The sequence below is a fragment of the Protopterus annectens genome, chromosome 4.part0 (assembly GCF_019279795.1).
Source record: "Protopterus annectens isolate FY-2018-M chromosome 4.part0, PAN1.0, whole genome shotgun sequence".
In the NCBI taxonomy this organism is placed as follows: Eukaryota; Metazoa; Chordata; order Ceratodontiformes; family Protopteridae; genus Protopterus; species Protopterus annectens.
The window spans coordinates 1,303,983,191-1,304,008,489 of NC_056733.1; the positions used below are offsets into that span (position 1 = coordinate 1,303,983,191).

The 25,299-nt window shown below is 40.2% G+C and overlaps 1 protein-coding gene across 1 annotated transcript in view; it reads right to left on the bottom strand.

Annotated features, from left to right (window-relative positions):
* Positions 1 to 529: 529 nt before the first annotated feature.
* LOC122800442 (folliculin-interacting protein 1-like) overlaps positions 530 to 25,299 on the bottom strand; it is a 198,285-nt gene continuing 173,515 nt past the window's right edge. The window contains exon 8 of the mRNA XM_044069887.1: positions 530 to 6,141. Within this exon, the coding sequence (XP_043925822.1) occupies positions 6,063 to 6,141 (79 nt within the window). The 3' untranslated portion in view covers positions 530 to 6,062. The remainder of the gene's footprint in view (positions 6,142 to 25,299) is intronic.

The window sequence follows — 25,299 nt, forward strand, 5'->3', positions numbered from 1 at the left end:
GCTATGAAAATGGAAACTTTTCCATGATTAATGTTGAACTCATCCAAGTAATACAGGTAGCGCTGGTGTGGATCCTACATTGTGACATGGCAGCTACTGGAACAATTGGAAGGTTTTTAGTTCTCTAGCACTGAAAATGGAAACCATGATGAATGCTGAGCTAAGCAGTACAAAAGCTGAATAAGCCCTCTTATCCTGGTTGTGATACCATGGTATGCAGGAGGCTTGCTTGTCCCAAGAATATTAACAAGACAGCAATGCATTTCTGAGCTGACTACTGCAGAAAAGGACATCCAAACAGTTGTCAGTTGTAAAAGGCCTCCAAAGTCAGATGCTGAAATAATTTTTTTTATCTGCACTTATCTGACTGGATGCTCACGGGTGGAACAGTACACTAAATTTATCCTCTCCCAAAAAACACATTTTATCAGAGCAGAGTGAACACGGGGATGAGATGCAGTATAGAGACTATCAGTTTAAAATATCAAAAACATTTAGTACTTGTACTGACTCAAATAAACACAGAAAGAAAAATGCTGATATATTTATTGCACAAAGTTCCCATAAAATTGGGAATAACAATAAGTAGTATACAACTGATATTCTGAGAAGTATTTACAAAACAGAAAATAACACATATTTACATTTAAACCAGCACTTACATACCATTAATAACCACATAATTTAAAGAAAGCAAAACATTCAACAGTTCCTACACAAAATGCAAAAACAAAGTGTGCAATGTACAGCATTACAATGCTTTTAGCAGCTCAGTGTTTACTTATTTACAGTAAGAAAAATAAACACAGACACACCAGAGATTGTTTTACAACATATTTAGAATATATCATCCACATCTCACTTAAGACTTGTAACATACTTTCTGGGGAATATTTTATAAACAGTAGCAAAGTAGAATATCTTTGTTAAATATATAGAAAAATATGGTAATAAATTAAGTCAACTTTATATAATTAAAAAAATCCCTTTTGTGACGGTGCTTGTATTATATTGTATTAACCATCAATGCCACTGATAATCCCAAAGCAATTAAATGTTATTTGTTTACTAGTATGGTTTGACCTTATGTAAGGTAAATCAGTGAAATAATTTTGTCTAGACTGAATAAACCTGAAGTACCATGAATGACAGAAAGCTAACCAAGAAAACTGTTAGCTGGGATGAGATCTAGATGGGGCTTCACAGCATTCATGATGGATTTTGCTTAGATTTTGGGATTACATACTACCGTATGTAAACAAGATAAACATTCCTAAAGTTATAGCTCATTCTGCCAACACTGTACTCATTTTTATGATGATTTATTTAACAGTCTTATGTGGCAAGCATAAACAAACCAGGTTTTAACATGCATCCATACAAAAAAAATAAGTAAACAAAGTGCAAGACAGTATTTCCAATTAAGCTGAGGACAGCATGCAAATTCAGGTTTTCTTCAGGCCACATAACTTTAGTATGCATTTATGCAGGCAGCTTCTCAGTTTTAAGTAGCTGCACATAGTGAACAAACTCCAGCCTCTAAATGACTTCCCAATTACACAAAAACAGGACATTTTCAAGGTGCATGAAGATTAACGTTAAAAAGGAAAACAGTAGAAGAGTAATCAGTATCCAGACATTCTATCACGAGAAACGGTTGTTAAAAGAAATGGAGCCACACTGAAGGCTGCTAAAACATATCAGCAGAGAAAAGCACAGACTGCAAAGTCTTACTTAGCTGAGGTAGTACTGTATGATCTCTTTAAAAGCCACCCACTAGTTTTTCCTTGAACAGATTTGTTATAAATCAACAATCAGAAATACATACAAGCATAGCTCTCAATTTCTTAGCACAAGAAATCTGGACAAAACCTAAAATAATGGGGAGGGGGGGGGCACAGATCCAAAAATAGAAACAGACTTTAAATATTGCTCTTATAAACCCAGAAAGTTAACTGAATACCAGGATTTGGGTTAGCATATATTTTATGAAGTATATGAAGTCTAAAACTCAAATGTATTTCATTATTTACTTACTTCAATCCTTACTGATTTTCCAGAAAAGCACACAATTATGAGGAAAAAAACAAAAATATGAGGCAATTAATCTGCTCATTCTTTGAAAATCTGGACAGTTGAGGGGTATACAAACAAGAGAGAAAAAGGATATCTATAAACAGATGCAGGAAAACTTTCATTACAGTGAAGCTCGGCTGCAGGAAGCAACATAATGAAGGATAATCTTTTTAAACAACAGTGTAAGTAGTTAAATGACAGCTTGGAATTTGCCTGATACCAACATAAACTACTACAATGTTCTGTTCAATAAAACACTAAAACATGTTTCTAAACAACGCTGTGTACCTTTTTATAAACCTATTAAAGACACAGTTTTAACTTCTTAAAGTGGTAATGGAAACGGACAAGTTTGTGAATACTATGCAAGTCAATGCCAATTATGAAAATCTGAGTCCTTGTTTGAAAAAAAAAAAAAACTTTTAATCTCTCCTGTTCTTCCGGGGAGGGTACCATTAACAAAATTAAACCACATTCTTTCCGGGTACTTCTTTTAACAACTCCTTAGTAATTCCCATATGAGAGTATAATATATATTTTTTTTAATTCAAAATTAGCACTTCAAAAGTTTCAAAGGGGGTCATAAAGCCTCTATGTAATCCCAGAGGCAAGACCTAGTAACAGCTTCTGGAAGGTCGTTGGGCAAAAGATTACTTTTTATTTTGAGAAAGGATGATGGGCACATTTTTACAACACTATCACCTACGTGGCAACATATGCTGCTGTTTGCAGAGAATCACACAGAAGTGCAAGATTCTGATTACGATTCAGGTTGGCATCTGTACTGCTGTTGTGACAGTTAAAGATGTAATATGGAGAAGCCTTGTGTATAAAATGGCAACTAAAACACCCCAGCTTTTGATGACAAAGAGGATCTTCATTCAATGAGATCTGAAGTGAAGTCCCTTCCACTGTCTGCGTCCTGGCATGGTGCTTAACCAAACAGTAACCTACTGCTGATAGGCAACAACACAATATCCAAACATGAAAAATGCACACTTCATAAAATCATGTAAGATGTTGCAATTTTGGAGATGATTATACACCTGGGGGTGCAGACAATGAAGCCACCTGCATGATAGCTGTGGCTATCTTTGCTTCACAAAAAAAAAAGCCGATTAAATATCATACCAGTCTTCCTGGTATGATGCAACTTTTATAATAAAGTGGGTCCCAACTCATGGAACAGTGTGCTCCTTATGGCATTTTTTCCAATAGATCTATAACAGTCTCAGCCTCAGAAGACTCTTGCACACACAAACATTATTTATCCATATTTGGTCTTAAGTTCAGCTGCAGCAAATGTACAGTTTCTTATCTTTGCTGAATCAGTGTACATCTGCAACCAACATATCTCTCTCCTAACATCAACTGCCACTGGGGGCATTCAACATTGTAGGACTAAGACTGAAGTTGGATATCGTACTCCAACTAACAGTCCAGACAGAACCCATGGTCAGTTAAGGCTGTGGCAGGGTTGGCAGCACTTTGCAAAACAAACATATATATATCTGAATGTGATGCAGTGTAACCAGGGTTTGGTGATAGGGGAAGCTGCCATTAACACAAAGTATTGGGGGACAAAATCAAGAGATGCTTATCAGTAAGCAGTGCATATGTGGTCACGGCTTAAGTGCTTTGTGTATGGTGCAACATGTTAACAGGTGGCTTGCTACATTTTTCACAAGACAGAGCCTTTTTTCTTGTCCTCAAGATGACTTTTTTTTTGATTTTCAACTTAAGAGTTGAAAAGGCAAAGATCGGGAATTCGGGGAGCACAACATCGGGGAATGGACTCCTTTTCTGCACCATATCAGGGGAATGCCACTTGGTGCTAGATGAGCAAGCTATGGCTCTGATGGACACAAATGATTTATACAACCAAAATTCTGTCATCCGAAATACCCCATAATATGTCATACCAAGTACTTCTGCTACATGCAGTTCAGTGACAGAAACAGTTACTCTGATTCTGCAAGAAGACAGCAATTTCTATGAATCTGCAATAAGGCATCCATCCATGATGACTTATGTGACTTTACACTTATGCTTTAGTGTAAGCCACTTGCATAGCAAGATGCATTATCAAAGTCCCTCAATAAAACTGATGAAAGTTCAAAATGTTAAAACGTCTACTGTGCACTATGGGTATATTATCTTTATGTTCCAATGGTGCAGTTACCAGGTGAAAACTACAATGGAAGACTGGAACTAATCTGTGTAACACAGTGTATAAAACTGGAGATAAAAAATACTCAAAACCTTATTAATTAGGGAGACAAGCTAACAGTAATTTACTTATAACCTCGATAAGACATACAAGATGAAAGAGTATGCCTTCAGAGGTGACCTGGGATATCCAGTCTGGTAAACTTATTTGATAGGAGTCCGATAGTATGCAAGTATAAGCCATGGGCATCAAACCCATATCTATCTGCAGCTTATTAACTTACCCTCCAAAACTATACTCTATCCTCTGCACAGGGGTACCTAAATAATAGTGAGTCTTTAGAGTAAGTCTACATTTAATTTTTTAGCAGAGAGCATTCCTTATTTTCACATATTTATCTATAACTCATTAAAGCAAGTGGTAAGTGTTCACAATGAACTCCCGTGAAACTAACTGCATTTTATGATTACCCCATCTGTTGCTAGAAGACCAGGAATTATTTGCAGATGCAGACTTTCAAAACCATGCATTGAGAACTGAAATGAACTATGGGATTTGTATGGTTTACAAAAGATACCACAGTTCTGAAGCCACACTTCTTAAGCCTTAACTACTGTTATTTTTATCCAGGATACAAAACCACCAACCACTGAAAATGACATCTTTAAGTTACAGATGTATTCAACAAAATGTTGCAAAAATATTAAATGCATGTGGTGAACTAATACCAAGTATAAGAGACACATTTACAAAAATAATACAAACTAATTCATAACAAAGAATACATATCCACATAACTGGACACAAGATGCAATCCCAGTGCGTTCCTTTTGAGTTGATGTACATTTAGAACTCCGACAGCTGACCAGAGGATAATACACACACTGCAGATCCTCTAATAAAAGAAGCAGTTCAGCAAGAAGGTAAACAGAAACTCTAGAGGATGTAGATTTTTAAACAATGAAATATTAGGAGGCACCACCAGCATTAAAAGAGAGGGAAAAGAATCCACAAAACGCAATTCTAGGCCATCCTGTTCTTGTCTCCCTCATCAATGACCTATTTATGCAGCACCACAATTTAGTGATAAAATGCAATTGCTTCTTTAGTATTGAGAAAAATAAAATGTTCTGCATTCTTTATTAGACAAGAAAAGATTAAAGAAATATATTTCTAATTACTACTTTTTTTGGAAACTGAACTTCCTTGTGTATGCTAGTAATGACAGCCTCACTGGCAGCTACATACAGAATGCTTAATTAATCCAAAAAAAAAAAAAAAAAAGAACAAGGGGCTTGTCCACTGACAAATGGCTACAGATAATATTGTAAAATAATTCTGATACTGGTGGCCCTCTTGTTAGTTGTAGGGAGTCATATGGTTATACTTCGTTACTTCTCTTGTTCAGTAGACCACATTTTCTTGTGGTAACAACTCTGCACTAGTCAAGCATTCTAAAAACAGTAAAGCACATTTTTTTATTCTTCTGCATTACTCCACTTTCTTGTACAACTTTGCAGAAATGTTGTCTTGCTGAGTTCATAATTTATCAATACTGGTAATGCTGGACACACTTTTTAAATTGTTATTATTCTTATTTTTTCTTTAAGGATGTACAAATCTTCAAATGAGAAAAAATTCTGATGTATTCCAATTCCGGTCTTCAGTGGCTTAGTTCACACCAGTTAGGTGACACTATGGGAAAGTCTGTGACAAAACCATCTTAACAGCAGGGATCTCATCATCCAAGATTACAGCTGACGGACTCACATTTAGTTTCCTCGAAAAAGGAGGTTTAGCCCCACCCTTCAGTAATTCAGAGTAGTATCTGAGCCACATATGGTGAGTGAGTGCTTGCTACTGCTGCCAGTAGAGGTAGGTCACTGGATTCAATGCTAAAACAGAGAAAAAAAAATTGTTTTCAACATTAAATTATTACTTTACACAACATGAACATTTCCTGAAAATCAGAGTGTAGACTCTCAAAGCGAAGTGATCACTCTTGCATAATTTTATTTTTTTAACAGAAATACCATACTAACATTATGGATGTGGCTATTTCTTTTTTAAATCAGACTTCTTATTCAGAATGAACTTTAGATTGTATTTGTTACTGTGTGTTACCCTAAAACTGGAAGACATTAAAACTTTGAAAGTTCACCTACCTAATCACTGCTCCCCAAAGGAAATCACTAATGGTGCGGTTTCTGTTTGTGCTCTGGCAGTGACTCCATTTGAGTAGAGTTATACAGCAGTGTTAGGGGCTTCAGGGTATACTGGGGCCTGCCACCCTAAAATGTTTTTTGTTTGGCTGAGCTTGGACTTTGATTGATGTGCCTTAGTTAAAGTTTCGGGGATTTTGAACTTGAGAAAAAGTAGGGGAAATAATCTTATGACCAGGTTAATTTTGTTTCACGACATTGATTTCTTGCAGCACACTTCCTAAAAAAAGTTACTAAAATGGACAATAAATCCTGATGCAAAATCCTCCATTCAGCTGTGTTTTGTTTTGTGTGTTATCCTGCTGATTTCTGACTGCTGACCCTACCACTCACCAGGAACCTACACTATTCCAAATATAGCACAGAAATCCCTATATAACACTTCATTGGATGGGCCCTCCTTTCCATGTGGAAATAACTTCTTGGCATACGCATACCTCTCAACTGTACAGATTTTCGTAGAATGTCCAGATTTTTTAATCAGATTTTTGGTATGTTTTTTCATACAACTGTGGTTAAATAGTACATCATTGAAAATTGAAGTCAGAAAATAATGACAGACATATGACTTTCAGACTTCATACCATTCAGAAAATTCATGCTAATGCAAAACCTGTTATTCTAGCAACTATCTAATTTTGTAAGAGCAATATTTAGAAATTGTCCCTATTTTGGGGCCTTTGTCCACCCATTATTTATGTCTTTGTCCAGATTTTTTGCTCTTAGAAGTATGCATACTAGTCTGAGCCAGGCATTAGACATGAAAGAGGTAATGCTATCTGGCACTCATAACTCAGGTGTAGAGGAGTTATGCAAGCAAATAAAGCCCAATAAAGTGGGGATTTTCAGGGGAAATAATGGAACACAAATGACAGCTTTGAGGCCTGACACCACTCCTTTTCACCCTTGGAAGACCCATTACTTCCACGTAATGCCCATCCTGGAAGGCACTGCTATGCTTAGAAAATAGATAATCAGTTAACCTAGGGTTTTTTATTTATTATTAGTGTGTGTGTGTGTGTTATACATGTGTGTTATACATACATATATATATATATATATATATATATATATATATATATATATATATACATACATACATACACACACACACACACACTTACACATACATACATAGCATACACATTATTTTTTCACAGTTTTGATGTAAAACAGTTCCTCTGCCTAATAATTTCAAAATCAGTGTAGGATATTTCATTTTTGTTTCAGGAAACACTGTACATTTAAAATATAACTTATGTAAGGTACTTAATAACGTCTACATATACACACACAAATTCACATAGGCATGGACAAATAAATATGCACAAATAGACGCATGGATATGTACACAGACAGATGGAGATGTACAGACACAATTTCTCATGCATAAAGAACTCAAACATACGTAGACACACGCTGGTGATAATAGCACAAGTACCCATATACTCAACATGTTAAATAACTTGGTAAACTGTAAACAGTTCTTCTACTACTGTCATTCTCAGTCAATCGAAAATTGAGAGATTTCTAAATAAAACTGGAAAGCCAACTGTTAATCTTGATCAGAAACAATACAAGACAGAAAGACACTGATAGGTACCTTTTCACCATAACAGCTGAACAGCAATAAAGCTTTTTTGCAGTGGATAAATCTCTGCTCTAAGAAGGAACGCTTACCACATTTCTGAATCTTCTCTTTCCTGCATGCAAACACACTGGGCTAGGACAATACATACATTCCCCTTTCCACTCATTGTGACCTGCTTCAACAAAGCTCCAAGCCAAAAGACTGGAAATGGTTGCAAGAATAAGGCTGACAAGATAAGGGCTCAGACAGCTCAAAACTTCAAACCAAGCTCATCACCTGGAATCACAGTCCAAGTAGTAATGTTTAGCGAAGGTACGAAATCAATGATCAAGAAGTTATGGCTCAAAGGTCCACAGCGGAGAAATATTTGAAGCAAGCACTGGACTCAGCCATACCTCTAGTAAAGCAATGTTTTGGTGACAGAAATTGGTTTCCAATGTGTGGTTAGATGCCTGATGAAAAGACATAATGCAGCTGACGATCTGCTATAAAAGCATTTGCTTTACAGCTGCCATAACCTCCTTTACTTGGAGCAAAGGAAATGGCTATCCGACTTCCCAAAGTGTTGCAGCCTTCTCAAGTAAAACTGTCTCTTTTGGCTTTTCCCGGTTAGAGGTTGCCACAGCGGAACTCCGGTCCGCTAATGATTGGCAGTAGATTTTTACGTGCCGAGTTGCCAGCTCTGATGCACAACCTTCAACGAAAGAGTTAAAAATACACACCCAATGTAAGAATGAATACCTCTTGAATTCTGCTCTAAGAAAGAAAACAACAGTATAAATTCACTGGACTGGATTAAGGTTAGTTTTAAAGTGCACCCTGTACTTGTGAAAGACCACAATTTCCTATGGGCACTGACTGGTAGCTCAGAGATTCTGCCGAGGAGATGGAAACAAGGAAAGTATCTTCCAAGAAAAGAACTTCACAGCTGTCAAATTGGTCTATTCAGATGAGGATGGATAAAGCTGTCAGTCATGACATTCAGGTTCCAAAGAAGACAGATATTCATCAAAGCAGAACAAAGGAGAAGAATTGCTACATAGGAGCTGATTACCTACCTGGTGCAGGACCATAGTTTTGCTCACAAAAAAAAAGAAATTAAGATGTGCAGAAATGCCAAAGATTTGTACCCTGACTGGAAAAATTGAAGCACAATGCATACAGGCTTTGGAGATGAGAATGATAACCTACAAATTAACTGACTGGGGTGACACACGATATCTGTCTGCAAAAGCAAAGAATGTCTTCCATTTGGCAGAATAGGTGCAATGTGGGCAAGGCTTCCAAGCAAAATCAGGCACATCAAATGATCCATCTTGAAGGTCTGATGAGAGCAAAGGATCTAAATGATTAGCCAGACCTTGAGAAGGTGCAAACTGTAAGCCCAGTAAAGAGAGACTCTCAGTATTGTACTGAGAAGGATTCATGTACGGCCAGGGGCCTGAGAACCTTGAACTGTGTCTTTTAGACCAAACATGGGCAATGAAGTTATTCTTTTTCTCCTTAGAATTTTATGTGATAAGGCACAGTTTCAGAAGGACCATAGAAAGACATGCTAGAAAGTACAGCTGTGTAAGAACTTGCGAAAAAAGTAGATGCTCTACAGATCACTGTTACAGTATTCCAAACTGTTTGGTTGTCTCTCCAAATAATCTGGACAACTGGCTGTGGTACTAAATACATCTGATGTATGACCTAAGCCTGTGGGCATAAGGGCACATAAGGGGATACAGGAGGGTAAATCCTCAGATTACTTCCAAGCCAGTAAGCCTGAAGTGACCAGACAGGCAAAATAAACTGGTCAGCTAAGAAGGGAGAGGCAGAAAGACAGTGTTCCCTTTTTGTCCATAAGGAGAAAAGGAAGGATGAATCAGAGAAGGGGGAATGCAAGGAGGGAAAGAATACTGTAACACTGATCAGCAGGACACAGGAGTTATGTACTTAACGCTAGATCTGTGTTGTCTTGTTTTCACCCCTTTCAATCTTTTGGGTTACTGAAACCGAAAGGATCCAACCTTGGCACCTTTTACGAGCAGTAGTTCTAGGGCTCTGACTTGTAGCTTGGTAAATACCTATAAACCTAATGACCACAAGGGCCTTTTTAAGCCTAGCCATGCATCCCAAATCTCTGATAAGTTCTCGTACCCTTGAGAAGTGTATGCAGGGGCTTGGGAGATGAAACATTTACAAGCAGGGACCTAGGACATGAACCATTTACAGGCTGCCTGTGTCTATTACAGATACAGGTGACAAACCATGGACGAATTTCCTGTTTCCCATCCAACTAACTGTCCAAGTTTCACTTGAATTGGGTTAGGGAGGAACTCTACTTCATGTGGATGGGGAGCCTGTTCCAGAGAAGGGGGTAGTCTATGGGATACATACCTGTCTCTCCAGCAGGTCCTATTTATATCAAAGGCAAGGTTGAAGTCTTTAGACAGGAGGTCCATCACATCGGGGTCTGATAATACCTTTGTATGCCAGGCACACTTCCCTTCAACAGCCTGTAGGACACAGAATACAGGGATAGGGCCTAGAGGTGGTCTGCATACAACACTTTACTTACGCCCTGTATTCTTTTACAGACACCTCTGTGGACATTCTAATTGTTGGAAATGTTTGGTTAGGTACATACCAAAAGGAGCATTGTACCCAATGACAAGTGGAACAATAACTTCCTTGGATCTAGATGGTATACCTTTGTTTATAAGTTGTGCAACACAGAATGATTTTCTCATTATTTTAGACGCATGATACTCAAAAGCTAGATTAATGTCTATTTGTGTCAACTCTTAGGACTGTGTTGTCAATATGACAGTTACAAGGGGTGGATGACTTCCCGAAGGATACTATTATGCATTTATTGGCATTTAGTTTTAGTCCATGGCTCTGACACCAGTTATTTGCCTGCATCAGCCCATCCTGCAGAAAGTACAGTTGTGTAAAACCTTATCATAACATTGGATGTTCTTCTCTTTACCACTGCAGTACTGCCTGCCTTACTGATCTCCTGCCAAGGATAGCCTGACTTCTGGCCAGTATACCAAAGCCTTGTATGCGCCATAAGTCACATATAGGCAGAAAGGTGATGACGTATAGCTGGAGTTGCCCAGAAATTAATTGCCCTAGTAGAGAATAGGCTCCATAGGACAAAAGGAGACCATGCACATCCAAGGGTAAAAAATGCAGAAGGAAAAAGGGGACCCTCAGCCAGGAAGGTAACCAATCAAAACCCAAAAGAAAAATGGGGGTGGGGGGTGGAGGGAGGGACAGACTTCTGCAACAGTGAAGAGAAGGACATCTACTGTTATGGTAAAATTGTACACAACTGTACTATGCCCTTCTACATCAATGCTGCAGTATTCTTCACTGCAGGGAGAGTACAAAAGCAAAAGAAAAAGACTGGGAGATGGAAGGCTGGGAAGAGCCCTTAACAAACCCATGCAGGATGGCCTTAGCAAAACCTGCTCTGGCCTTAGAAACCATATCCAATTTATAATGCTTAATAAGGGTATGCAAGGAGGACCAAGTAGCAGCTTCAAGGATGGCACTGGTGTCCAAACCCTTGAAGAAAGCACCACAAGAAGAAACAACCCCAGTGGAGTGAGCTCTAACTGAAGTACACAGGCACTTGCCATGAAAAGAACAAAAGGAAGTGGCCTTAGCTATCAAGGAGGAGATGGCTTGCTTGCAAACAGCTAAACCCAAAGTCCTGGGATGAAAAGAAACAGAAAGCTGGCCAGACTTATGAACAGTCTTAGCTCAATTACTTTTTGGAATAAGCTGTCTGTGCAAATCCAAGGTATACAGAGGACCTTCTCACTAGCAGACTCTGGAGAAGGAAAAAGGGAGGGAGTTGTACTGCCTGATTTAAGGAAAGCTCATTAACAACCATAGGCACAAAAGAAGGATGAGTACAGACAGACACCCTGTCTCTGTGAAAAAAAAAAAAGAGGAATGGGCATGAGGGCCTGAAGATTAGAAAATCTCTGAGCAGAAGTAAGAGCAAGCAGCAAGGACAGTCTTTCAGGTACAGTGTTGCAGAGAAGCTGAAACTGCAGGCTCAAAAGGAGCTAGAGTCAGGTTTTCCAAATTAAGGTTCCAAGGAGGAGGAAAAGGCTTCCTATGGGGGCCTAAGATGCAGGACACATTTAAGAAATTGTTTGATCTCAAAACAAGAAGCCAGAAGGATGATTCAGGGGCAGACACAAGTAGCTGACAAGTGAGTCTTCACAGAAGAAAAGGCCAAACCAGACTGGAACAGTTCACACCAATAGAAGAGAACCAGAGAGACCCCCAATGAAAAAGGGTTGTGGCTATGAGTATGGCACCAGACAAAAATGTTTTTCCATATGGGCATGTAAGACTTTCCAGCTGTGGGTTTTCTTGCCTCCTGTAAAACCCTGAGCACGTCCTCAGAAAACAGTTGCCTAAAAGGAATCAAAACCCTATCACCCACAGAGTCAAATGAAGAGTGGATAGGTGCGAATGGATGAGTGACTCCTTTTCCTATGTGAAGAGGTCCAACTGCTGAGGAAACCTGTGATTGCCCCTGGCCAGATGCAATAAGAGAGGAAACAAGTGCTGTCTTGGCCAAAAAGGAGTCATTAGCAAGATTTTTTAGGGAGTCCAGTTGAATCTTCTGCATGACTCTTGGAATTGGAGGAAGAGGAGGGAAAGCATAGAGAAACATCCCCTTCCAAGGGAAAGGAAGTGTGTTCATCTTCCACACCACACTGCATGGTACTTTGGGACAGAAAAAAAGGGAGCTGCCTGTTCAGAGGGGAGGAAAAAAGCTTTATCCCACTGATGGACTATGCCCAGAAACATGTCCCTTTGGGGCATCCATTTGTGAGCTTGTGTTTTGGACCTACTCAAAGAATCTGCCACTAAATTGTGCTCTGAAGGAATACACACATCCTGAAGAATTGGCTGATAACTGATAGTCAGATCCCAGGCTTGAAGAGTCAAGCTTGCAAAGAAGGTAAGATTTTGTGACCCCCTGCTTGCTGACATACCACATCACTGTGGTGTTGTCTGTGTAAACCTCAGGGGACCTGGAGAGAACATGGGGTGAAGCCTGAAGGGGCAAAACCAGAGCTCTCATCTCTTTGATGCTGATATGGCCTGACTTCTGATGGGGGCCAAAGACCCTAAACTTTCAGATGACCACAGAAATCCCCCCCACCCATGTCTGAAGTATTAGTAAACAGCTCTTTGGAAGGAACTGGAGGCTGAAAGTGCAGACATGGGTTGGGGTAAGTAGAAAAGAAAAGAAAAAAAATCACAATGGGGCACTTGCCTGACAGCTAGGTATCAGCACAGTAAAAGGATGCTCAGACTGGCTATCGATGATGGCATTTGGAATGGTGGCAAAGAAGTTCTGGGTAACTGCATCTGTATGTCACCTTTATGCCCTACGCCCTGTGCAGGAAGCATGTGTGGGACGTACGGTGCACACAAGATCTAAAGGCTTTGGTATACTGGTTGGACGGTGGACTATCCTTGGCAGGAGATCCTTAAGGTTAAGAATGCTGCAACAGTGATCAGAATACATTATTTGGGTTGGAGGGGATTCTATGACTGCTCCTAATTTGCAATCATCTGCAAATTAAATCAGCCAAACAGACACTATCAAAGTGGGTGACTCCACATCAACCAGCAGACCTGTTACTAGTGGGGTGCCACAGGGGTCAGTGCAGAGCCCCCTACTGTTTTGTATATACTTCTTAGAAGTTCAGGTCAAATCTATGTGGTTGTGGCTGACCACATTTTGCAGATGACTGCAAACTAGGTGCAATCACTGAATCCCCAAATTATGTCAGTATACTACAGGATAGTCTCATGCAGACCAGTGACTGGTGTATTGGTCATGGTCTCAAACTGAATATAAAAAATGTATTATCATTCCCTTTGGCACAAACAATGTCCCCTCACACTATCAAATCAACAACAATACCCTAAGTACCCAGGATGTGGTAAGGGACCTGGGATCACATGCTGACTGCAACCTAACTTTGACTACCATGTGTCTACTGTAGTAAGGAAGGTTTTCTACATAGCACACTTGATTAGTGTAGGCATCGTCTTGACAGCACAAGTTATAACCCCTCTATACTTGATACTAATCCAGCCCATGATTGAGTATAATGCCCCATTCGGCATGTACAGTACAAAACACCTGCAGCAACTGGAGAGACCGCAAAAATTTCTAACAAAGATTAAGGGGCTCCAGCATGTGCCTTACACAGACTGACTAAAGTCCCTGTTACTATACTCAGTGTTGTATAGACTTCTTAGGGAAGACTTATGCCTGGCTTACAGAGCAATCCAAGACCCAAACCTAATGAACTTGCTGCACATCAGTAAATCAAACAGGACTAGGGCTACCCGTTCCAGGGACCTAAATATGGCCTGTGACTTAAACAGGACATGTTGGAGGGACAGATTTATCTACCAGCGTCTACTGCATCTTTGGAACAGGCTACCAGTTTATGTGAAAGAGAGTACCTCTATGATGCTGTTCAAGAGGAACCTGGATGAGTGGATGGGGCAGCGTAAATTCTGTAGACATGCAAAACACAGAAGAATCTGCCACAGAGTTTTTGTACAGAAATTTCAAGTGCTAAGGTACCTTGTAAAATCTGCCAGGCCTTTTAAGTGCTGTTGGCTGGGAGTCTGGTGCAGTGGAAGTGGATGCAAAGGCATCAAGGAAAGCCTCCAGTACAGAAGGTACATAAGTAGAGGGTGCCTACTTCCAAGAGATTACAGCATCTTTGCTGAACTTAAGAAATCTGTTTGGATTTTCATTTAAAATGCTTCATCATATTAGCAAAATGGAGGTGAGACAGTCAGATGATTTACACTCATAATTCCACTATTTTACTATTATGTCCATGGGCTTAATTCATATGTTGGATGTATGGCTCTGTGGAAGGCTTTGGTACCCCAGACAGACATCCAAGTTATATGGCAAGATAACCCAACAATTTGGAATACTGCAAGAGTGATTTGAGGAAGGACATATATTCCTGACATAGGGAGACAGTATCTTCACCATCAGCTTTCCTTTGCACCTCTGAACAATAAAAAAAAAATAAAAGGATGATATTCTTCTGTATGGGAGAGAGGTTGAGCTTTGGGGTGCCTTATTCCCAGAAGACCTCACTTCACGGGATTACAGGTTCACATGCTATTACTAGGTAAACAGTCTGGACGACCATATAATTACTAGTCATGCAACCTAGAGAGTTTAGTGGGTATATTTGCAACCCTGCTCAGTAGGGTCACACTGCTTACCAGAGAAGTAAATTTGTATGTCCTATCCACTATTCATTGCAGAATGTGAACGGGGCCAATGTGCTACACTGACATGCAAGGGGAGCTTGTCCAATGGATATGGGCTACTTTGGGTGAGGAACATATCTTTCTTGGAAGATTTTACTTGTGCTGCAATGAATGCAGAGTTCTTTGGAGAATGTTTTTGGTATTACCACCATTTCTTTTTTTAACATCTTTACTAAGCGGTAGCATTGTTGCCTCACAGCAAGAGGTTCTCCCGTTTGATTCTCGGCTGGAGTGCAGGGAGTGCCTTCTGTGTGGAGTCTGCATGTCCTCCCCGCGGTTGGGTGGGCGTTCGAAAGACATACGTAACTGGGCGTGCCTTCGTTGAAAGTTGAACGTCGAGCTGGCACCTTGACGTTCGTGAAAATCTACTGCCAATCATTGGCAGACCGGAGTTCCACTGTGGCGACCCCTAACTGGGAAAAGCCGAAAGACAAACAACAACTAAATCATCACTTAAAACATAGGCACACGTGTTAATAGAAAAGGAACTGTATTAACATTTTTTATTTACATACATTATAGATTACAGTATTAGCAATATTTCTGAGAAGGAGGAGGTCTGGCTGGAGAGTAACTGCATAGTCTGGAAGGGAAAGAGGATATCAGTAAACAGGAGTCTGCCTGGGTAGCTAAGGTAACTTTGTTCTTTGATCTTTTTTAGTAGAAAATTATGTTTTTTCTCACTGGGCACTGTATTTGGAGAACTGCTCTCTTAACTGTGCAATGCATTCTGTGATGACCTGAAGAGGAAAGAAATAAAGGTAGGTTATGATACCCCTAGATGTGGAAGACATAGCTTCAGTAATTAACTGCGCAAGGCAAGAAGGACTTCCTAACTATAAATGACAATGATCAAAAGAGTGCATTGTTGACAAAGGTATATACATCTCAGAATAACTTTTGTCAGTCTTAAGTGGGGTCCCATTCATGTGACAATCTGTAGGATGGACTTGATTCTCAAAGGCCATTTCTCCATACTGTACAGCATCAAGCTTAACTCATTGCTTCCTACAGAAAGTACTGTTGTTTATCCTATAAGGGTAGCTTGTTTTTTGCAGGGGACTTCCCTGCACTCACCATTTTCAAAGGCTAACTTCTGAAGTTCTGGTTAAGGTACATACATAAAACTAAGGCAGCAATAATGTGTTTACAAGCAGACATCATTTGCTAAGCATGTCAGCAAAATGGTCATCATGACATGTGCAGAGGAGGAATTAGCAAGGCTTGTTTACAAAAGATATGAAAAAAATAGGGACATATTTCCATGTTTAGATCAATAATGCAAAAATGGAATGCAATACTGTTGAGTTATGGGTGGCGCATTCAAGCAGTGGGTGGCTTTGTAAATTATACTGTTTTGAAATATTGTGAAATTATTATATGCAAGATTTGCATTGATTCGACAATATCACAAAACAGTAAGCTATCCTCTCTTGTCATACATCATTCAAAAGCTCTTCAACAACTGAATTCCCTCACTGAAATCTTGAATCTATTTTGCACACTTACAGAGATAGAACTGTTTGACCATAATTCTAGTGTGAAGAATTTAGACTTTGTACATTTGCAATACAAAATCAGCATCTACAGACAGACATTTGATAGTAACACTAGTGTACGTATAGTCCATGTCTACCAAAGAGAGATAATTTTTGAAACTCACATCATTTATCACGTTATAAACTATGTTTTCAGTAAAACCAGGACTGACTGGTATGGCCCTCTTGGAAAAAAGGGGAATGGCCTGAGGGAGGGTACAGACAGGGCAAGAATGGAATATCTATGAATCTATAAGGGCTTCTCAATGCAACAGTACAGCCCTTTCTAGCACACCTGTAACAAGAACCTAGATTCGCTGTTTGATGGTAGGACTCCCTTCTTGGAGAGCAGTTTTTGCATTCTACCACCAGACTTTTTCCCAGGATCTGCATTATGAACTCTGAACAATTCTTGGCATGGATTTATTTGGTCACTGGATAATAATTTACCAGCTGATGTAGTAAAAGCTTTTGATTCAGTCACCCATCAGGCCACATTGACAACTATGGAGAATGGGAATTTAGTAAACATGTAATCAGATGGATATCAAATTGGTTAAATGGAAGAAAAGCAAGTCAGGAGAATATGGAATGACAAAAAAAATTCTACAAGGAGCCATTCTGGGTCCATTTCTGTTTCATATACTGGTCATCTTTTCAGTTCCAGAGAAACGATGGTTAGGAAGATGCCAGCACTGTTGAAATTGTGGCCTCAATTAAAGATCTGGAGGAATTACAAATGTACTTGGATAACCTCTATGTATGATCTTAATTAAATGAACTATTTAACAACTTGAACTGCAAGGTCATGCATTTTTGGAAACCAAGGATATCTACATAGTCTTAACAGTTCAATTACTGGCGAATGCCAAGAATCTGAGGACTTGAGCATCATAACAGAAAGTAGTTTGAGTTTTGCAAGACACGTGAATAAGGTTCTTAGGAAACATTACTCAGCAATTATAACCATATTAAGAACTTTATCATCAAGAGGAGAAACGGTGATGTTTCTAATTCATAAAACTATTACTAGGTCTATTACTGAATGTGGAAGTAGTTACAAGGTCTACAAACTGGAAAAGATACGAGAAATATTTCACTATAAACGTTCTTCTTTCGGCTTTTCCCGGTTAGGGGGTTGCCACAGCGGAACTCCGGTCCACTAATGATTGGCAGTAGATTTTTACGGTGTCGAGGTGCAATGAAGGCACGCCCATTCTACGCATGTCTTTCGAATGCTACTCAACCGCGGGGAGGACATGCAAGCTCCACACAGATTGCGCTCCAGCCGAGAACCGAACGGGAGAACCTCTTGCTGTGAGGCAACAATGCTACCTCTGCACCACTGCAGCATTTAAACATTAAGAAGTTGAAAGAGATTAAACATGAACAAAGATTTAGAAGAATCACATTTACTCTAAGCACTTAAAGGGTGACCTAATTTGGGTGTACAGAAGTTTAAGAAATGAAAAAAATTAATATGAATGCATAATGGGATTCAATGTAGTCAGGCATGGAAAAGTACAAGAAACAATTACTTATTGAGTTAGGACATTTGAAAACGAATATAGATAGAAATTATTTTCAAGTTAGAGCAGGATGTAAACAAGTAAGTTTAGTGGATGCGTCAAGTTTCAAAGTTAAATTGGACACATGATATGGAGACAGAGTTTGCTGGACTTTGTCTTCTTGTAGAAGAGACATCAAGTCATGAGGTTCATGCTACATTTGAACGCTGTGACACTGTAATGTTGCTAATATTCAAATATGCAGTAAAGCGAGAATTTAAAAAGTTATGTCCTTACCATAACATCCCATCTGCGTTGTTCATTTTCATTCTTCAACTGTTGGGTTTGGATCCGATTCTTGGAATCAACTCAGCTGTTACTAAAGCTTGTGGCCATCAAAAAGCTCTTGAGCTCTTCCCTTACTCATAATGCACCAACCCCTAACATACTAAAGATCTTGTTTGCGGTTTCACATAAAGTAGAAAGAAAGAATAGTTGAGTAAAATCTTACCATAACCATAGATGTCCTTCTTTTCCACGTTGCAGTATTGCAAACTCTTGGGTTATCCTCTCTAGCTACCCCGAACATCCGGCCAGTATACAAAAGCTTTTAGGTCACTGCAAGGTACGTGGGGCATCCGATGTTGGCTAAGGGAACGTGGGCCATAAAAATAACGTTTGCACGTACCATAACTCAGAACTTCTCTGCAGCCAGTCGAACATCAGCTGTTCCTGCCATACTGGCCGTTGGATCGTCTTTTTCAAAGATAAGTACCCCATTGGGGACGTATTGATCTTTTGGGTCACTGCATGGCTGTTTAGGTTCATGTCATCCAGGAAAGGAAAGTGTAAGTGCGGCCATCAGATCGCCCATAAAGACACCCATGATCTTTGTCTTTTCTGTTTAGGGCCTACGCATAACCACAAAACCTGCGTGATCTGTCAGGCCTTTGTCAGTAACACCCTATGCAGCAGTCTGCATGCCCTCAAGATTTATTTGGAGAATCAGCATCTTAAACGCTTACCTTTAGCTATGGAGGCCAATCGTGGAGTACAGCATCCCTCGATGATTCCCCTGGAGGTGGGATTAGGGCAAAGTAGCTGCTGCATTTGTTGTTTAAGGGAGAAGCAAAAAGACTGCAGCAAGGCTGGCCCCACTGACAGAAAATCATTTCTGTCACTTTCTTTCTGACAGACCACTTGAGAGGTAGAAGAATGGACCTGCTCAATTTGTCTGCTATCACACTGGAATTCCCTGGAATGTGAGCTGCAATGAGAAAACGGTTGGATGAGATTGCCAACATTCACACTCTGAGTGCTTCTCAACACAAGGGTTAAGATCTGGTTCCTCCTTGTCTTTTGATGTACCAGACTACTAACATATTGTAATTGATTAATTGATTAATTGTTGAATTCACTGAGCTTTGGAATTGTATATAAGCACTTTCATTCATTCATTAAGTATTGAAGTCTGAAGAAGCGTCAGTTGGACGTGAAAAGCTTTATGCGCTTTTATGCAGGTCTGTCTCAATAAAGGTTTTTCGTTAATTATTCTTGGAGTTGTGCCTTTGGTGTTACCTTGGAACTTTTCTACAATTCTGCCACTGGAGGTTTGTTAACTTTCGTTGTTCCAGGGTACTTTATCCAGTACAGGTGACTTTTTTTTGCATTTGCACTAACATATTGTCTGTTTGAACTGCAACTGCCCCTAAAAAGAGAGCATCCTGGAAGGCTTGCAATGCTAACAGTACTGCTCTCATCTCTAGAGCACTGATATGCAAACTGGCCTCTTCGGGGGACCAAGTGCCTTGGACTGTTTTCCCCAGAAATCGCCCCACCAAATCTGGGAAGTGTCTGTGGTCACTATGGCCTTGGGTTGAGGGAGAATGAAAAGACGGCTTTGTAGAACATGATTTGACTGAATCCACCACCAAAGGTATTTCTTGCTTGCCTCAGTGATTGTTATTTGTGTTGACGTGTTGCTAAAGGATAAATGACTCTCTTGCTAACATCCACTGTAGAATTCTCATATGAAATCTTACTAGAGGGATCAAGATTATGGCAACTGACACTGACCCCAAGGGTGAAGGATTAACCAGTCTGAAATTTTGGTATTGCAAATTATTTTCCTGACCTGGAATCTGATAGCCTACACTCTGGAAAGAGAGAGAAGCTGTCATGATATTGTGTTGAAGACTGCAATATGAATTCCAAGGTTTGAGTTGGTTGTAACAGAAATGTCTTGTAATTTATGGTTATCCCCAGATGAGAACAAGTCAAGATCACTTGATCCATTGTTGTTATTAGTAGATGCCTGGTTGGGGGCGGGGGTAATGAGCCAGTCATTTAGATATGGAAACACTCTGAATCCCTGCAGTCTCAAGTGAGCCACTTCTACTGCCATGCATTTGGTGAACACCCTGGGGGCTGTGGTGAACTGATAGTGACTGCCTCCCAGCCAGAAGTGTACATATCTTCTGGACTGTCTGTTTATTTCTATGTGATAGTACACATCCTGATGGTCTATCAAGCACATCCAGTCGTCCCTGCCTAGGCAGGGTAGAATGGCCTGACCTGTGACCATCTGAAACCTTGTATGCCGAACTGACTTGTTCAAGTTGCTGAGATCCATAATTGGTCTCCAGTCCCCTGCTTTCTTTGGCACCATAAATAATCCTGAGTAAACTCCGGACTCTGCTTGGTCTGGTGGAACCTCTTCTAGTAGCTTTTGTATTTCTAGTGATGCTTCCTTCCTCTGACTGGGTGGAACATCAGGAATTCTGCATACAGTAGGAGGTGGAAGGGAAAAGAGAATTATATAGCCTCTAGAAATAATCCTCTGAACCCAAGTATCTCTTGTTAAATCTACCCAGGCTCACTGGTGCAGGGATAGTAGACCCCCAATTGCATCCAGATGGGAAGAATCAGGCATCCTTTCAGGAGCATTGATAGGATCTGTCAGGAACAGTATCTCTGGACCCTTGGTTTTGTGAGCCTCCCCTGCCACCTGGGCATCATAGTCCATTTGAGTTCCCTCTTCTGCCCCTGGGGAAACTATCTCCATGTGTATCCTGGAAAGGATACTGGGACTTCCTGAACCACATTTTTTGTCCACTCCATTGATTCATAGAAAAAGATCTTCACGGGATCGGAAAAAGTACACACACTGCAGAGAGGATCCTTCCATCTTTTCCACACCTGGATACTGTGTCCTTCACGTCTGGGCCAAACAAACTGCAGCCAAAAGGAGCATTGATGAAAAAGAACTTGAAAGGTTCCACAAAATTCACACAAGTGCATCCAGGCTGTTGAGGCACCCTGAGCTGCATGGGAGATAAGCCTCATAGAGGAATTTGAAATAGATTGAAAGGTAGCCAACTGAGAGGCTACAGAAGATTGAATCTTTTTGAAAGCTCCTTGACCAAATCCCTTTGTAGTCTGGTAAAATGTACCAAATAATTCAGCGACCTGAGAGCAAAGGTTGCTGAAGCATAGACATGCTTCCCAAACCGGTCCATCGCCCTAGACTCCCTGTTAGTGGGATGGACAGAGGAACATTGTTAAGCAAATTCCTTCTTGGTAGATCCTGCCATGACCATAGTATCCACAGGTACCCCCTTACTCCAAATTTGATTCCCAACTGGTGGAGCCAGAAACCGATCTGGCCTCTTAGGGACTGGCTCAACTGAGTCAGGTTCCTTCCATGCCTGCCTAGAGACCAATAACCCAGGAGGTACACAGGCCAGCTCCAAAAGCTTCCAGAAATACTGATTCCTCCAGTGAATGTTTGCTGGAGGACCAACAACCTCTCTGCTTAAAGATCTCAAGAATGTCTTCAAATGAGATGTAGTCTGGAAAGTCCACGTGCCTCCTCTTGCACTTCCTCTTCTGAGGGACTTCCTCAGTGGGGTGTTCTGGTAAAGTGTCAGAAAAGACTATAAGACCCTGTTGGGTGGTCTGAAGGCCTTGAGCTGGCTTGTCCCTGTGTTATAGAATGATGTGACTCTAAGCACAGCGACTCTGGGAACTAGAGTGGAGATCCAAAGAGGCTGGACCTGTCTGCCCTGTCGGAACAGAAAACACCCTCTTCACTACCTTGAAGGCAGATTGCTCTGGAGAGAAAGAAGATAGCACCCTCTGAGAAGGCAGGCTTCTAGACCACTGCCTCCCTCTGCCCAAACAGCAACCCCCCCCCCCCCAATGTGGAAGCCAAGCTATCCATGATGAAGTTCAGAGGTGCAGAGATGGCTACAAAAACCTCAGAATTGACTCCAACGCCTTGGTTAGAGCCAGATGGACCCAGAAGGTTCAGATCCAGAGACTCTGAAACAACTGGTGGGAACAGAGAAGGAGCTGAAAATGCTGTTGTAACAGATGGATGGGCTTCCTGATTCAAGGGCATAGGAACCAGGAGAACACCCATCTGTATCTGCTCTGAGAAGACTCTCCTCATCATTCTGTTCACATCTTCATCAGTTAGACTCTTGGAAGAACGGGATGAGGTATGGGACGGTGACCTAGAACGACATCTTTCCATGAAGGGAGAGGAAACCCTAGAAGGTACTGTATCCAATGTCAGAGAATATCTTGTTCCTGGTAGTATCTTCAGATCCAAAGAGCTTGGATCTGAACATTTTTTCGTCTGATCGAAAGAAGAGAGGATCTGATCAGATTTTGGATCCGATCTTGTTTTTTTCTTTGGCAATTTCAAAGGAGGAGTGAAAGTAGTAGATGGTCTTGGAGACTTTCTCAAGGTCTCCTTAACTTTAGTTTTGGTGGATTTAGCCCCAGAGGTAGCCTCTCCAAATTAATATGGAAGCAATCCCTTTAAAATTAGTTTATTTTTTCTGTGAGCTATGGTTTGAAATTTTTGCACCTAAAACAATCTTCTTGAAGATGCTGAGGGCCTAAACAATGAACACAAAGTATGAGCATCTGAAAGTGGTAATTTATGCCCACACTTTTGACATTTCTCGAAGCCAGCAGGTCCATTTTGTCAGACATGACGGTGACTTTCAAGATAAAATAGAAATGGATGAAAGATTTTTTTTTTAAAGAAAGAGAAAGGGGAAGGGAAATACCAGGAATGGTATGAAGAACTACATGGGCATGTACAACAGAAAAAAGGTTATAGATTCTAAGAAATAAATACAAACAATGGTAAAAGAGAATTACACTGAGTGCAAAGGGTAAGTAACATATATATTATATATATTAAGGAAGAAAACCTATAAAGAAAAAAGCACTCATCTCAATTAAGGCAGGCGGTCAGGATGACCACATCTTTTCGCGAAAAGTGCCAAATAAAATCTGAGGTATGTTAGGGACTGGTGCATTATGGGTAAGGGAGGAGTTCAAGAGCTTTTTGGTGGTCACGAACTTTAGTAACAGCCAAGTCAGATCTGAGGATGGGATCCGAACCCAACAGTTGAGGACAGAATGAAAACTGACAACATCAGATACATAGATTATTTGTGTTAGCAAGTCTTATCATTAAGTAAATTAAACTGAAGTACTATCAACAACTCTTTAATAAATTATTACTGCTGTTTCTTCCTACTATAAACCATTTCAGCCACACCATCCTGCTTAGGCATATGACAGCTCACTGTGGAAGCCATGCACCACAGCATCCTCACCATCACGTCATACTCCTTCGGCCAGGACTTAGGAAGGACTGAATGTTTTTCAGAAGTGGATCCAATGAGAAAGATTGGAATTTGAAAGGGTAAGAAAGTGGTAGGGAGAAGATTCTCTTTTGCCCACCATGTCTAAGGCATTAGACTTTGGTAGCAAGCTGTCAAAATATTACATTCTGAGCGGACCCTCCCTTATTTTTGAACCTCCTCATCATTGCTTTCTGAACTTATGTTAAGCCATGCCTTGCTGAAATTTTTTTACTTTGTTTCCTACAAAATATATCTGCAAAGGAAGGAAAGCTTCTATTATATTTTGGCATGGATAACCCCTGAACTAACTTTCCCCTTTCATCAAATCATTTAAGAACTTCAGAAAAGGATGGAATAAATAATACTTTATCCAGGGGACAATTCAGTAACTGAGATTTGACATCCTCTAGTAAATTCTAGAAGTGCTGCCAGGCAAATATTCTCATTACTGACCCAGTGGCAGCTGCTCAAGAAACAGCATCATCAGTGTCATAAGAACACTTGGGAGTGTGTTTGGTAATCTGAGACATAGTCAACACTAATTCAGAGATGCCTTAGTCTTTGATGAAGGGAGTTCTGCAAGTAACTCTTTCTTCCCAAACCTACCAAATGCTTTACTTTGTCAGAAAGAACAGGGTTAGCTGCCACAAATTTTTGACAGAAGATGGTTTTGATAGGTAAATCACTGCAGTCTGACCAAGGGCTTGAAAAAAGAAATTTTGGGGTCTCGGGAAACTTACATAACTTATAGACTTCTTGGGGGCAGGTGGCTGACTGTCAGGCTGCAAAGAAGGCATCCTCTAATGCTGGCAAAACAGCTGAACAGGTATAGGTTGTGGAAAATCCATCTGTAATAAAAGTAATAACATCTTTTCTGGGATTCTGCTATTTCTTTATGATCCCACTGAAATAACTTCATTCTGGCAACAGTATCAAAGAATGATGACTCTAAATTACTCAGAGGACTGGACTGTCATTACATGAAATGCTGTTTGTGGAATACAGAGTTTACAGTTTTTTATTGCAAAAAAACAGAGAGAGTGAGAGAGACTTCTACAGGAGACGAAAATGAAGAGAAGCATTTCTCAAAGTCAGAGTTCCCCCTCTCCTGTGGGGTAAGAAATTGAGAAACATGATCTAAATCAAATTTCTTTTCCTCAGGCTAAGAAGAATACAAA